At 36.9% G+C, this 15,839-nt stretch overlaps 1 protein-coding gene across 1 annotated transcript in view; it reads right to left on the bottom strand.

Annotated features, from left to right (window-relative positions):
* Positions 1–15,839, bottom strand: part of ANTXR2 (ANTXR cell adhesion molecule 2) — a 144,476-nt gene that overhangs the window by 85,157 nt on the left and 43,480 nt on the right. Inside the window, exon 11 of the mRNA XM_088021140.1 lies at positions 8,273–8,351. Within this exon, the coding sequence (XP_087877266.1) occupies positions 8,273–8,351 (79 nt within the window). The remainder of the gene's footprint in view (positions 1–8,272; positions 8,352–15,839) is intronic.

The following is a 15,839-nucleotide window of genomic DNA, read 5'->3' as shown; positions in this document are numbered from 1 at the left end:
CCCTTGGTTTCAGGCTCGGGTCATGACCTCAGGGTGGTAAGATCGAGCCCCACGTGGGGCTCGATACCCCCAATTTGACTGTTTATGCACAGAACAAATACAGCATTCCCTACCAGTCCTTTCCCACATTAGGATCTAGTCACAGCACTCATGGAAATGGCTCACCATTTGTCTGTGCTATACAGTTTTCAAAAAGGTTCTATGAACACTTGGTTTCCTCCTTTCTTAGAATTCAAACACTGTGTTCAGAAATAGGGACATGCAACTAGAGGATATCAATCTGTTAAAAATGTAGTGGTTACTTTTTTTTCTTTCTGTGGATGTGTCATTAGCCGGAAATGCAGAAAATCGTATTGACAGAATATAGATGGGCTCGCCATGATATGCAGTTAAAATTCTTGATTTTTCCTCCAAAACAATGACTCTATTAGGAATATTAATAAAATACTATGCACATCCAGATGTAAATATACATTTATTATGGCAATATTATCACATCAACTGACCCCAAAGGTTGGTTCATCTTCAATAAAATTTAAAACAAATACACACTTTCTAAAGACCTGTGGACCTAATCCTTATCATATTTTATCTAAGTGTGATGGGAAACAGGGCAGAGGAAGCAAAGAATGTCATGCAACGGGGCAGAGGAAGCAAGAATGTCATGCAACTGAACCTTGTCATAAGTGTATGAGACACAGTCCCTGGATACCCCTAGTCCCAGACATGAGCTCAGTTAACTGGATACAAATTCAGGCTTTCCCGCTTCCATTGTTTTCATTTGCCATAGCCATTATTAGAGCATGAAAGACTTCAATCTTGAAAGGGAAATCATTTCATTGTTCACATAGCTTTATAAACAAATTAAGGAAAGGTTAACCACATAGACTTCAGTCCTATGAGCAGATAGCAGGCTGCAAACTGCAGACTTAAGAGTCAAAAGAAACTAGCCGTAATTACACATCAATCTGTGTCACGGGCAGAAACTAAAAGCCCCTCATTCTGGTTAGTATGACTCCCTTTAAATCCTAGGCAGTTAAGTAGGTGCCAAAGTTACAAAGTTGGACAAGTCTTCATGAAGTCCACAGGTTAGCTGGAGAGACAAAACCCTGAACAAATAACCACAAATGTGAGGAAGTGGGAGGGAACTAACCTGGTGGGGGGCTCTGAGGAAGTAAGAAAGTCCAGGGAAGGGCACCTGGTGGCTCAGTCGTTTGGGCATCTGCATTCGACTCAGGTCATGATCCCAGAGTTCTGGGATCGAGTCCCACGTCGGGCTCCCTGCTCAGCAGGAAGCCTGCTTCTCCCTCTCCTCCCTGCTCATGCTCTCTCTCACTATCTCTGTCCCTATTTCTGTCTCCTCAAATAAATAAAATCTTTAAAAAAGAGAGAGAAAGAAAGAAAGAAAGAAAGAAAGAAAAAGAAAGAAAGAAAGAAAGAAAGAAAGAAAGAAAGAAAGAAAGAAAGAAAGAAAGAAAGAAAGAAAGAAAGAAAGAAAAAGAAAGAAAAAGAAAGAAAGAAAGAAAGAAAAGAAAGAAAGCAAGCAAGCAAGCAAGCCAGCCAGCCCAGGGAGAAAGTGAGGCAGAATTAGTGGCCTCTTGCAAGGACAAGAGAAAGACAATGGTGGCTGGAACACAGAGTTTGAGGGGACTAGCACCTGAAGAAGCTAGCGAGAAGGTCTGAAACACAAATTTCTGTAAAATGGTAGAGAGAATTGGCCATCTGTTACAACGGATTAATGTCCGTTTGTTGGATGACCTTTCAAATGGCCATTTGTTGGACTGAATCTTTCTAACCATAGTTTTGAAAAAATGGCATTCTCAGATGTCTATGAGGAGTAGGTTGTGCAAGTTAGATGAGGAGTCCAGTTTGAGACTTACCATCCAGATGATGGTTCAAGCTATGAAGCCAAAACTCTTTTAAGGGTTAACTGAGGACATACCAAAACCTTGAGCTTGACATTAGGGTATAGAAAATATATTCTGTAGTCATCCTGGACACAATAAGTTTTTGAACTTGGTCTGCATCTAATTTCCTTTTCTTCATTAAAAACAAGTTTTCTAATCAAAAACTTCACTCTGCTCCATGTAACTGAAATTCTAGCTAAGAGAATCATAGAAGTATAAAAACAAATCAGTCACTACTGTACTCGCAAAATAACCCTGAGAAAGAGGAATCACTCAAAAATTTCAAAACTCACATAACTATGGGAAAGAAGAACCACTCAAAAAATTTCAAGACTGTCATAATCTACCTAGAAAATAATTAATCACAGCAACCACAATCGAAAAAGAGAGATGCGGGAAAGGGGAAATGGGTCTCCACAATTTTTTTTTCCTATGGACTTAGAGTTAGGGGAAGAAAAAATAGTCACAGAATGAGTGATGATTTCATTTTCTGGATTCTTTTGGAAGATTCACTATTAGGAATTAGCAAACTATGTCCCAAAGGCCAAATCAGCTCATCTGTTTCATAAGACCCCTGGCAAGCTAAGATTTTTTTTTTTTAACATTACTACATAGCTGAAAAAAATCAAAAGAAGAATATGTTACATAAAATTCAAATTGCAGGGTACACAGCTTTGATGAATGCAGCTACACCCATTTGTTTACATAATGTTTATAGATGCCTTTGTGCTCTAATGGCAGAGTTGAGTAGTTGTGACAGAAACTGTGTAGCCCTCAAACTCTGAAATATTTATTATCTGACCTTTACAGAAAAAACTGCCAACCCGTGTTTTATATAAATCAAATTAGGAGGTTACAAATGGCAGATTGCACAAGTGTTCAGGCCAGGGGGGAGGACAGACTTGGATTCAGTTCTCAATTCTAACATTTACTTGACTGTGAAACTGAGCAGGTAATTGAACCTCCAGAGCCTCCAGGCTCCAAGTCCCCCTTTTAGGGGCAGTGAGGGCTGCAGTCAGCCGATGTTCTTTCTCATCAAGCCAGTCACCCTGCTGAGAGCTGGGTCTACCCAACAGAAGAAGCACCTTCTAACGTGTTTGCATAAATGTGCACTAGAGATGGGAGGTGGCTCTCTGTTCCTCATCTGCAAAATTAAGGTTATAAGAATAGCCTCCTCTTGAGTTGTGTGTGTTAAATGAAGTCAGAAAGTGCTTGGCGTATGTACAGTGCTTAGCACAGTGTCTGGCACTTAATACATGCTCAGAAAACATATTCTGGATACTGTTATGTCAAAAGAGTCAGAACAGTAGTTCCAAGGGGCACAAAAAAAGGTATCTTGCACTATTTTTTTTTAAGCAGAAACACATTGAGGAGATCTTCTGAGATGGATGATGAGAAATAACTGTCTAAATACAAACCCTTCTCAGGCTCTTATCTTAAATCTCTTAAATCTAATCCTCCACTTCCCCACTTTTAAACTAGGTATACAGCTACTTTCATTCATTCATTTAACAAATGATTTTGAAGCACAGGCCCTGTCTAAGGACCAGACACTGGGAGAAGGGCAATGAGCAAGACCCAGGCCTTTCTGTCAACATCTCAAAATGGCTAAGAAAAGCCCAGAAGTAAACAGGAAATTACAGCTCAGTGATGTAAGGGCCCTAGCAGAACTGAGCCCGGACGCCCTTGGAGCACCAAGAGGGGCTTCTTTATTTGTGGGATTTCCACAAGGATTAATCAGTTGCCAAAGTAATGGTGTTTTATTTTGTTTGGGTTTCAAATGCCTGTGAAAGCCAAAGGCATCATCCTATAATGAGTAATACTATGAACTGCATCTCATCGTATCTGAATATGCCTGACAGACTGAATATCACTTAATACAATGCCTGGGTATTTATCATAATATTACCCACTATCCTATTCTATTTTGAATAGAGATTTAACGCACACATCAGCAGATGCATCTCATGGCAACAGTCTTACTTTCCATATCTATAAAATGATAATGTTACTTCCACACACTAGAGGTATTTGAGTTTGAATACAAAATAATGGCTAATTCTAATGGGAAAATGAATTATACTATGATTATTAGCAATATGATAAAGTGAATTATAGTATTTATTATCTTATAATAATTAGTGGAATAATAAAATTTACACAGAAGGCTATAAATCATCAATCTGGACTGAAGCATCAAAGTCACTGCGACCCTCTGACCTTTTCTCCTTCACCTCTCTGAAGCACTTAATGCTGCCTTCTTTTCATATTGGAATTCCATTTTCTTTTGGCTCCTTTATATGGTAAGTGTCCTGGTTTTCCCATTTCTTGAGCTATCTCTTATTCACTTCACTTATTCTATTAACCAAGATGGACTTACATTTTCCCTCAGCTTGATTAAACTTTAGACAGATTTCTTTCTGGTAATAGGTTCCTCATCTCCCTTTTTTTTTTTTTTTTTAGAGAATCTGCTTTAGAAAACTTCTAATTGCAAAATCTCTGCCTCTTTGAAATGTATATAAATCTCCTTTAAAGTCTCTTTCCAATTTTACAGATCCCAAGGGGAATGTCTTAACCTGAGAGCTACCCCTTTGAAATGTCATCATCAAACAAGATGGCACCCCTATCTCCCAGTCTCTGTAGAAGGGCAGGGGCCTAACGTCATGGGTGCCTAGCTCCAAGTTTTAACACCACCTCCTGTCGGGAAAATAGGAGAAAGTTTACTTTTCTTTTGGGTAAAGTCCGGTAGCATATACAGGTGACCTGCAACTCCCTCCACCCCCTTGTCCCAGCTGTCTCGAGTTCAATCTCTCTTCCCTATTGTAATATTTTTTTAAAAAAAGATTTTATTTTTTAAGTAATCTCTATATCCAACATGGGTCTTCAACCCACAACGCTGAGGTCAAGAGTAGCATGTTCAAGCCAGGTGCCCCTGTAATAGCTTTTAATAAGGTCTTCCCTACCTGTTTAACTTTGTCTGCCACAGTTTTTCTTTATCACTACATATTTCTCTCACTTCAAGGAAGAAAGGAGAGAGGGAGAGGGGGAAGGGATGAAGGAGGGAAGGAGAGACAAAAAAAGAAAGGAAGGACAGACCCAACAGATTATTACAGTTATCCTTTCCTTAATCAAAGAATATTTTATTTTTTTTAAGACTTGTCCATTTAGTTGAGAGAGAGAGTGCAAGTGCAGGGAAGAGGAGCAGAGGGAGAGTCTTAAGTTAACTCCACACTGAGCACAGAGCCGGATGTGGGGCTCAACCCCATGACCTGGAGACAACCACCTGAGCCAAAACTAAGACTGGGTCGCCCAACCAACTGGATGCCACCCCGGCGCCCCAAAGGATATTTTTAAAATTAAAATATTTTTAATTTAAATTTAAAAGAAAAATTTCAGAATAAAAGAACTCTTTCAAGTTGACTAAATCTAGCATTATGAAAAATATAATCCATTTTCTTTCCTTTTTTCATTTTAGCCCTGACTTCTCTGTACACCGGAGTAGTTTAGGAACCACAGACCTATAGGATGAACTCTAAATTCCATCTGGTTGTTTTCTTTCTTTAGGTTACCGATAATCTGGTCTAAATTTTCTATTTTCAAGCTTCCCTCCCACCATTTTCACTCCAATCAAATATATCTACTCTCAGTTTCATTTTTCTATTTATCTGTAATCTGCTTTCTCCTCCTCTCTTCTTGCCTAAATCCTGCTTTCCTTTCAGGACCCAGTTTATCCTGACTCCGCCAAGAATACAAAACCTTTCTCAAAAACAAACTGGTGATTGCCAGAGGGGAGGGATGAAATTGGTGAAAGGGATTAAGAAGCACAATCTTCCAGTTTTAATAATATATGAAACACAGGGAAGTAATGTACAGCACAAGGAACATAGTTAACAATATTGTAACAACTCTGTATAGGGACAGATGGTAACTGCTTTTGTGGTTACCATTTCAAAATGTACATAAATATCGAATCACTGTGTTGTACAACAGAAACTAATACAACTATGTCAACTATTCTCCAATTAAAAAAAAAAAAACTTTCTCTGGTACTCTTTCCCTTCTGCTTTAAGCTCGTGAAAGCCACGTTCTTTTTTCTTTTTTTATTTTCAGTAAAAATCATGTGGAATTTCATTGACTACTTCATTCTACACAACTCCCAAATGTGTATCTCCAATCCAGACCTCTCTCTAGGATCCAGACTTGTATATGCAACAACTGCTTTTATGATTTTTCCACTGTGATGGCTACATAGACACCTTTCACTCAACATTTCCAAAACAGAAGTCCTCATCTTCTTCTAAACACTGCTCTTACCTGACCACAACTCATCCTTCTAGTTGCTCAGGTGAAAAATTTAGAATTATCTTTAATGTCCTTCTCTCACACCCACATCTAATCTGTCTACACATCTCATGTCATCCACCTTTACTCAAATTTATTCGAATCCAATCACTTCTTACCATCTCCACTGCTGTCTCTTTAGTGCAGACATCCTCCCCTCTCCTAGATTACTGAAATAGCCATGGACTTGGTCTCCAGATTTCCACATTTGCACCCCCTGCAAAGTCTATTTTTACACAGTAGCCAGAATGATCTTTTCCAAGTATTAAGTCATATCATGTCACCTTCCAGTGGTTCCCCATTTCACTCAGAAGAAAAACTCAAGCCCTTAAAATGACTTGCAAAACCCTACAATAACCCTGCACTCATCCTGAGACTCTTGCTCTCCCCAGCTGCCTCCACTCCAGCCAAGTGGTCCCCTTGCCTTTCTTTAAACTTGTCAGATATAGTGCCTCCTTAGGCTTTGTTCTAGCTTCTCCTGCTGCATAAAACACTATTCCCTTGGGTGGTCTTCAGGGTTCACTCCCTCACCTTCCTCAAGTCTTTATTCAAATCTCACCTTTTCAATGAAAATACTTTGATCCCTTCCTTAATATTACAACTTGCCCCTTGACTCTCTCCATCTCTGACACAACCCATGTCACTTTTTTAAAAAATCACCTTACTCTTAAACTACCTTGAGTCACAATGTGCTCTCCTGAGAACCAGAAAGACCTAGGAAGACTTCTGTAAAAGTACATGATTTGTAAATTCCAAATGAGCCATTTAACCTCAGCATCCCTGCACACCAAAATTGTGAGTGGTTATGGGATACAAAAACTTGTTTTCCTGCTTTCATGGAAGAGAGGCTAAAAAAGACGGCTAGAGGTGCAGAACAGGAGGAAGGATGGAGTAAGAATGCCATTTCAGTGAGCTAAACACTGAGAAACTATATAACCACAAAACATTTGTAATCCCAACCACATCCTGAGAGAACCAGAAAACCTGCAAATTGCAACATGAATTACAAATAAAAAGAGATAAAAAACCCTAGGTATTTTCAAATCAGAGACAGGTGTTGATAAAGAGTTATCCAGAGGATTCAATAGTGGCAAGGTCCCTATGGATATCTGTTTTCCTTGCAATGTTTTCTTACAATGAGATAGACAACGGTCTCTATACAGATAATATTGAGTTATTTTGTTTTTTGAAGGAAAGATGTCTCTCTGACTTGATCAAAATATAAAGCCATGAAACCATGAGATGTGAGAAGGTTTGTAATTTTGGTCTTTTGAAGGCAAGAATTTGGGGTTTTTTTTTTTTTGCTTTGATTAATGTCTTTTTTACAAAGATAATATACTCATAAAAATAATAGCCATGTAATCAGTCCCTTTTAGTGCTTTCTGTTTTCATGTTCAACAATGAATATCAAAACTTTCCATGAACCCCAAAAATTAACTACAAGGAAAACACTGTCTTAACAATGAACTTTACATTCTAAATGATTGCATCTTAGGTAATACAAATCAATCACCTCAATTAAAACAGATTTCCAAACTAAGATATATCAAACTATCAAAATCAAATTACTTACTCATATTAGAAAGCACCAACATTTAAAATAGACAAAATGTGAAGTCATCCTTAAAATATACTAATAATTTCAAAAACATAATCAATGTCTTAGACACAATAATTCAACCTTCATAACAGAAAAAAACATTATTCCATTTGATATTTAACGTTTCAAGGAAAATGCTTCATTTGAAAATCATTCTCGTACCTTATTTTGATTTTAAATATGACTTTTGAATTGTATAAACATCAAAAAAAATTTATACTATCTTAAAATCTCTTTTTAATGAGGCTAAAGGGAAAAAAAGGAACAATTTAAAATAAATTCTACATAGAGTTTTCCTTGTGGTAGTCTCCAGTGTCACTGTTTGCATCTTCCTTATTATAGCATGCAACAACACTGACAATCCATAATTATTTCTGGATGGAATCATTTTTAAAAAATAACTTTATGCAAACTTTTTACTTACACATTCTGTGGCTGTGACTATTAATGAGCTCGAGATGACAGATTTTCCTCCATTAAAGCTCACTGAAACATCAAGAGTTCTGAAAGAAAATGAAAAAAAAAAAATAAACAATAATGAAAAACAAATTAAAAACCAGAGGATTGTGGGAGATTTTTATTTCCTTATATAATTCAAAACCATCAAGAAAGTCTACTTTTGATCAGTTATTCCAGCTTTTTTCTTTCTTCCTTCGGTCCAGTCCTTACTTATTAACCAGAGGCAACTTTCTTAAATGATCTAATTTGTTCCTGAAGAAGTATTAACATAAATAGGAACATTAAAAAATTCCTTAAGAGAAATGCTGAGACTGTTTTCACAAAAACCTAAAAAAAAAAAACCCTTAGATCCTATTTAGCTTATGTTACCTATCTTCAGATATTACTATCATCGTAAGATTATTAAGAATAAAAAATGGGAAATAATAAACTATTCAAAGGTAAAATATAGAGAAAGTGATAATACAAGAGAAATAAACTGAAGGAAAAAACCTAATTCAATTTACTTGTAGGTATTTGTTGTAGATGGTCCCAGGACATTAAGATATCTTGACAAAGGTAGAAGAAGAAAGGATAATTTTTCTTTCATGGCTAAGACACATCAGAGTTACAATACAGGTCTTATTTTGGAAACATGATTTCAAATTATAAGACACTAATAATTAAAATTTCATTAATTCAGATTCTAGTAATTAATTATTTGGGTTCAGTCAGCCAGGAGTTGGTAACTTTTTTTTATTTTTTGTTTTTATTTTTGAGAGAGAGAGAGAACAAGTGTGCACAAAGCTTTGGAGGAGAAGCAGAGGGAGAAGGAGAGAGAAAGAATCTTAAGCAGTCTCCATGCCCAGCACTGAGCCCAATGCGGGGCTCGATCTCACGACCCTGAGATCGTGACCTGAGCTGAAACCAAGAGTCTGGATGCTTAACCAACTTGAGCCACCAGGGCACCCCTGGTAACTTATTTATTAAATAGCTCTAACAAGAATAAAAAAAAAAAAAGCTCTAATAAGATATCAAAAGGGCAAAAAAATGATAAGGAGATTTTTAAACATTAAGAAAACAGCCCTTTTCCAAAATAGTTTACACAGTATATTATCCTATAATAATCACTGTGCCAACATTTCAAAGCTATCCACCCATTAAAGCAGAAAGTGGTAGGTAACATTTTGGTAATCTAGCTTGTATACAGTGCCATACTCCCATTCTCATAAAACATTCTAAATCCCAAGAATTAATAGCTAAAAACTTTTAGCTATTAATGAATTACTGCATTAGTAAATTACTAATTACTCTGAATTAGTAAAATTTTGTTATATTTAGAAGATTTTATCTCAGGGCGCCTGGGTGGCTCAGATGGTTAAGTGTCTGCCTTCGGCTCAGGTCATGATCCCAGAGTCCTGGGATCGAGTCCAACATCAGGCTCCCTGCTAAGCAGGGAGCCTGCTTCTCCCTCTGCCTCTGCCTCTCTCTCTCTCTGACTCTCATGAATAAATAAATAAAACATAAAAAAAAAGATTTCTTCCTCTATCCCTTGAATTGAAAGCCAAATACTACTAGTTACAGAGAGTTATGATAAAAGAGAAGCAATCTCAAACCAACGGTAAAATTTTCAATTATGATGCCAGAGAGGAGAGATGAGAAATATTATTTAGTCCCCGCTCTGTGCCAGATACCACCCTCAGCATTTTATGGACATTATCTCCTTTAATCCTCATAACAACCCTTAAAGTAAGTAGTAGTTTCACAGTTGTGCAGATGGGGTACATAAGGCCCAGAAATGCTAATTGCCTTGCTGAAAGTGGTAAAGCTAGGTAGGGTTCTAACTAATTTTGAAGACTTCCCATCAGACCATACAGGCTTGTTGAAATCAAAGTCCTTAATGTGTTTCTTTTCTCAATGCAATATTTAGTTTGGATTCATACAGGAACAGAGCTATTAGGAAAGATACTCCTAGCAAACTTGGAGCTGAACTCTTCTTCAAAATTCAGGAATACTCCTATTAAAAATATGTCTTGTAAATTATTCCCTTCAAAATATTTTGTTTAAAAAAAAAAAAAAGTTCAGCTATCTCCAGAAACAAATGAGAACTTAAAATGTTTACATCAACTTGTTTGAACTTTTGAACTAGTTCCTCACAGAATGCCAAGCAGCTTATTTAAGAAAGAAAACTTCAACCCAATTGCTTATTCTGCAGGAATGAGTGCCTTGTTTTGTTTTATTTTTTTTGAAGACGAAGCATAGTTGAATCCAAAAATAATCCCTCCTAGTTTCCAATTCCTCCATTTTAAAACACGTACCAGAAAGCATACCACATGGTAGGCATGGTTTTAGTTTGGGGGAAGATGATCTAATTCACAATAATATATGATTGTTGCAAGTAAATTACTGATTCAATTTAATGGGTTCAGTAGATAAGACTGAGGTTGTTTATAATGTGGTGCTTGGAATTCACCAAAAATAAAGCTGCTCTCTAATTAATGAAGGAAACATTAAAAATTTTAATGTTTTCGGACTGAGAAAAAGGAAAAAAAAAAGATTTTAATGCGTATCCAAATGGAATAAGAACAGAAGCTATATCTTACAAGAAATTCACCCTTTCCTTTAGTAGAAATACATGTTGATGAGATCTTGTAGGCAACCAAAACAACCGTGTACTATCCCCAAATCTCAGTCTAGTATAATGTGGCTAGTGTCACATAAAACTGAGCTAAGTCTCCACAGATATGGAGATGATGATTCTTTTGACATGTGGACTCAACTGAAACAATATGATCTTCCCCTTCTTGAGAGCAGAGCATGGCCCTCAACAACAGTGGACAATGATGGCATTTCTCGAGTCCCTCCTATGAGCCAGACACACCGCACTCATCTTCTCATTTAACCTGCATGACCCACTGAGCTGGGCAGCAGCATCTTCTCCACTTTCCAAGTGAAGAAACCCAAGCTTACAAAGGTACCCTGCCCAGACACTGAACTTCTCTGACTCTCTGTAGTCAAAGTGCTTTTACTTCTACCCCATACTTCCTTAATCCTTGATAAGTACATTAGGGTCTGACATTTAAATTTCTCTCATCGGCCAGAGCGGAGTAACACTCCTCCAAGTTTTTGCTATACTCATACATTGCTCATGGTTAACTAGAATGTCATTTGCTAAATACTAAGAGAACATGAAAAAGATGCTATTAAAGTTACTTCTGTTTTTAAATGTTGTTGTTTCTTTAGAAAAACATTTTTGAAATTATTGGTACGATACTGGTACTGCCATGAATGATACCTTTGCCCAACCTTATGCTACTCCTTTGCTGGCACACAGGTTGATAAAGCCACTCTGCCCTCTAACCAAAACCTAATACCCTGACCTTTCATTACCCCAAAACTCCGATATATGTATTTAATGTTCTCTGTCATATTTCATGTCAGTTCTGTTAGTACCTATGGATTGTTCATTCCTATATAACCCCTACTTCTGGTTAGTGTATTACTAACAAGAGAACCCACACTCACAGTTACAGAGACTTTATTATGGATTAAAAAAAATATATGAAAGTCATGTTGGTTTTACATAATTCCATACAGAAGTGAGAAGTGAGGGGAGAGTTCATTTTTTAAAAAGATTTTATTTATTTATTTGTCAGAAAGAGAGAGAGCATGGGCAGGGGGGCAGAGGAAGAGGGAGAAGCAGGCTCCCCACAAGAAGCCCGATATGGGACTTGATCCCAGGACCCCGGGATCATGACCTGAGCTGAAGGCATATGCTTAACCGAATGAGCCACCCAGACGTCTGGGAGAGTTCATTTTTATTTATCCTAAGAATCAATTAAAATTATAAACAGGGAAGGATCTAGCCCAGGAGTTGAAGAATCAGGAGTCCTGGGTTTGAAGCCTAGTCACTGCACTCTCAATCTTGCATCCCTCAATCTGTAAAATGCGGATAATTTTACCTATTTCAGAGTTGTCTGGGGGAGGAGAGCTTAATAAAATAATAAACATAAAATATCCAACACAGTGGCTGGAATACAGCAGGTATTCTCACATTATTGTGAGACTACTGACTATTTTTCTAACATTATTTAGAAGAACAAGGTACTTTTTTTAAAAAGATTTAATTTATTTATTTATTTGACAAAGAGAGAGACAGCGAGAGCAGGAACACAAGCAGGGGGAGTGGGAGAGGGAGAAGCAGGGCTGCCGAGCAGAGAGCCCGACGCGGGGCTCGATCCCAGGACCCTGGGATCATGACCTGACCCGAACGCAGACGCTTAACAATGGAGCCACCCAGTCGCCCCAACTAGGTACTTTTTATATAAAATCTTTTAGACCCAAGCTAAAAAATAACACAGATAATACAGAAGAATATACAACAGCAATTAAATAATTACCTAACCCTTTTTGGATTCAAGAACTTCATTCTACTCACTGCTATATAAAAATATAGAGAGATAAACTGTTCAATACCTGCCTAGTATATAAACATCATGCAGGTTGGTGTAAAAAATTTTTCAGTGTTATTTCCTTCCCGTTACAAAACATCATCTGATTAAACCCAACATCATAGGTATGTTGGGCTGTGTGCTTACACCTCAAACCTAAAACTGCACTCTAAATTGGTTTATAAATGTTTGCCAATAAGTTCATTCGCTCACTCAATCATTCTATTATTAGTTAATTAAACAAATATTTGTAAATTGCCTACAATAGACCAAGCTGAGATGTGCTTGGTAACAGGGTTGCAATAATAAATAAAACACAGTATTAAAATGTAAATGAAAGGGAGCCACATAAACAATTACAATAGAGTGTGATATTATCTAAAACAGGTGTAAGCAGAGGGGTACTAGGGGACCCAGCTGTGGGAGACACTACGGGTTCAGCTTTGCCATGGGGACATCAACCAAGGTTTCCTGTAGGAAGTCACTCAAAGATGAATCCTAAAGAATGATCAGGAGATAATGAGGAAAAGAGATTAGAAAGCGATCCAAGAGGAAGGAGCGTTATTTGATAGGCTGGAAGGTAAGAAAGGCACAGAAGAGTCAAGGAACTAAAATCATTCAATATGGCAGCAACAGAGAGTGTGAGACTGAGATTATACGGCCTGAGTAGGGAAGGATTATGAAAAACCCAGGATGCAATCTTTGAGACATTTAGACTCAGTCTTAAGAGTTTTTCAACCATGTAGAAATACTGTCATAACTGTGTTTTACAAATATCCTTCTTTTTACAGGGTAGAGCATAGATTGGAAGAGTAAATTCTACAGTAGAAAGACCAATTACGAATGTCTTGGTGTATTTCAAATAAGAATCAAAGTCTAGTTGAACTGAAATAGTGGCAATAAGGGTGGTGTGAAAATGAAAATTGGGAGTTATAAAGGAGTTAGAATAAAAATGATTGGACATTAATTGGATGTACAAGGTAAGGAGGAAGTAAATCGTTAAAGATGACCAAAGTTTCTGTCTTGCTGTGAAGTGGGTTGCATAGGAAACACAGGAGAAGGAGCGAGTTTGAACAGAAGTACATAAGTTTAACCTGGGAACTTCAAGTTGAATGTGCCCATGAAAAATCCAGGTGAGTCAGCAGACATTTGGATAGTGGACTTTTGGATAGTGGGTTTAGAGCTAATAAGGAAAGATCTTGTCTGGACATATGGAGCTCAGCATAAAGAAAAGGAAGCTTTAGAGAAGATGCATTTACGGTCAGGAATCCCACCATAGTGATAATTGAGTTAACAGACTGTAAGAAGAGGAGCCTGAGAAGAAACAGCCAGGGAAGTGAGAATATAAATCATGAAAGACAAAGGAAAAACTTCTGAGACAGGACTGGCCCACAGTGCATAATGCAGGGGTGGTCAGGGAAGAGAAGAAGGCTGAGAACTGACAACTACCAACATCCTTTTCTGTAAATTGGTTCTACATTGTTTAGAATTGCTTACAAATATCTTAATCCAATCTTTGTTCCATCCTTAGAATATTTTTTCAAAGTAGAAGGAAAGGGGTGCCTGGCTGGCTCAGTTCCTAGAGCATGTGACTCTTGATCTCAGGGTGCTGAGTTCAAGCCCCATGTTGGGCCTAGAGCTCACGTACAAAAAAAAAAGGTAGGATAGAAGAAACCTAAATAACTTACCATAACAAAAAGATTGCTTTAAGTGCATTTCAATGTCAAATGGTACTCAACAGTGATAAAATTAAATTCATTCCACACAAAAAAATTACTAAATAGTATTGTGATATATAATTAAGTAAATAAAATTCCGTAAGTCCTAATGGTCACAGTGAGTTTATTTAATGTTTAAAGATGTAGGAGAGTTCCAAAACAGAATAGCTCAGTGCCATATGTCAGAGCTACTCTGAACTAAGGAATTTCATACACCATGAAATATGGTTGACATTTCTATCCACAGTAGCCTATTTGCAAAGTATTCATTTACTATCGACTTAATGCATATCCAATAAAAGACTGCCATTTTATGATCCATTAACAAAGATGAAAAAAATTAAATAAAATTGTGAAAGACATTTGCCAGAAGTAATAAGTAATTTACCTCTGATTTGCACATACTGAAAATTCATCTGGCAACTACTCAAAAAGTTATTAGAACTGCGGTGACTTAAGGTATTTTGAAATCAAGTGCTACTATGAAATACTCTGCAGACCTTTTTGAAAATTACTTTTAAGTCTTCATATTTGTGAAGAGTTTAAAGATTCAACTTCTAGTGATGAGTATATATGTAAATTAGTGTTCTGTCTAAGGATATTTTCTTAAAGTGGATGAAGGATTCCTAAATAAAATAATTTTTGAGATATTTCAATATATGTGTAAACTGCTAGATTTCAGAAGGAAAAAAGCTGTATTCAGAGATGTGCTGCACATCACACCTAAAGTTGTATTGTAAGTTGTTTTCAGTATTACACTGAAAATAACCCCTTTTTAGCTGTTTTTGCATATTTTAATAAAATAATGAAAATATACTTGGAAATAATCACTCAATTTTAATGCCTTTCATCCAAAAATATCAAATGCCCTAGTAATAGCAAAAAAAAACTGATAACACTTAGAAGCAGTATATAAGAGGATTTAAATACATATTTAAGGATATCCTCTATCTCATCGTATATCTATCCCTCTTTGAACACTCCTGGTTACCAAAACACTCTCTAAATAATTGTTAGAAAGATCTTCCTTACACTGAACTGAAATGTGCTTCCCTTTACCTTCCACTCTTTCCTTCTCCTTTCCTTGGAACAATAAAGCATAAGTCAAATCTGTCTTTCACATGACAGAGCTGATGTTTGAAGACAGCTGATGTGTCACACCTGAACCATATGTTTTTCAGTATTTTATATTTCACCCTATTTAACATTTCCATACTTGGCAACATCTTTTTGGGCCACCCCTCGATGTATTCGAACCAATTGCTATTCCTCTTAAAAGATAATTTCCAGAACTAAATATAATACTTAGGATGCAGATGCAAAACAGATTAGGTGAACTGATCACATTTATGGATATAATCAGAAAGCAACAGGGGTGCCTGGG

The sequence above is a fragment of the Eumetopias jubatus genome, unplaced genomic scaffold, assembly GCF_037043125.1.
Source record: "Eumetopias jubatus isolate StellerSeaLion01/CBP00866 unplaced genomic scaffold, mEumJub1_p1.0 scaffold_2, whole genome shotgun sequence".
Taxonomy (NCBI): Eukaryota; Metazoa; Chordata; class Mammalia; order Carnivora; family Otariidae; genus Eumetopias; species Eumetopias jubatus.
The sequence above is the reverse complement of the archived record's forward strand: the minus strand, read 5'-3'. Positions and strand labels throughout refer to the sequence as shown.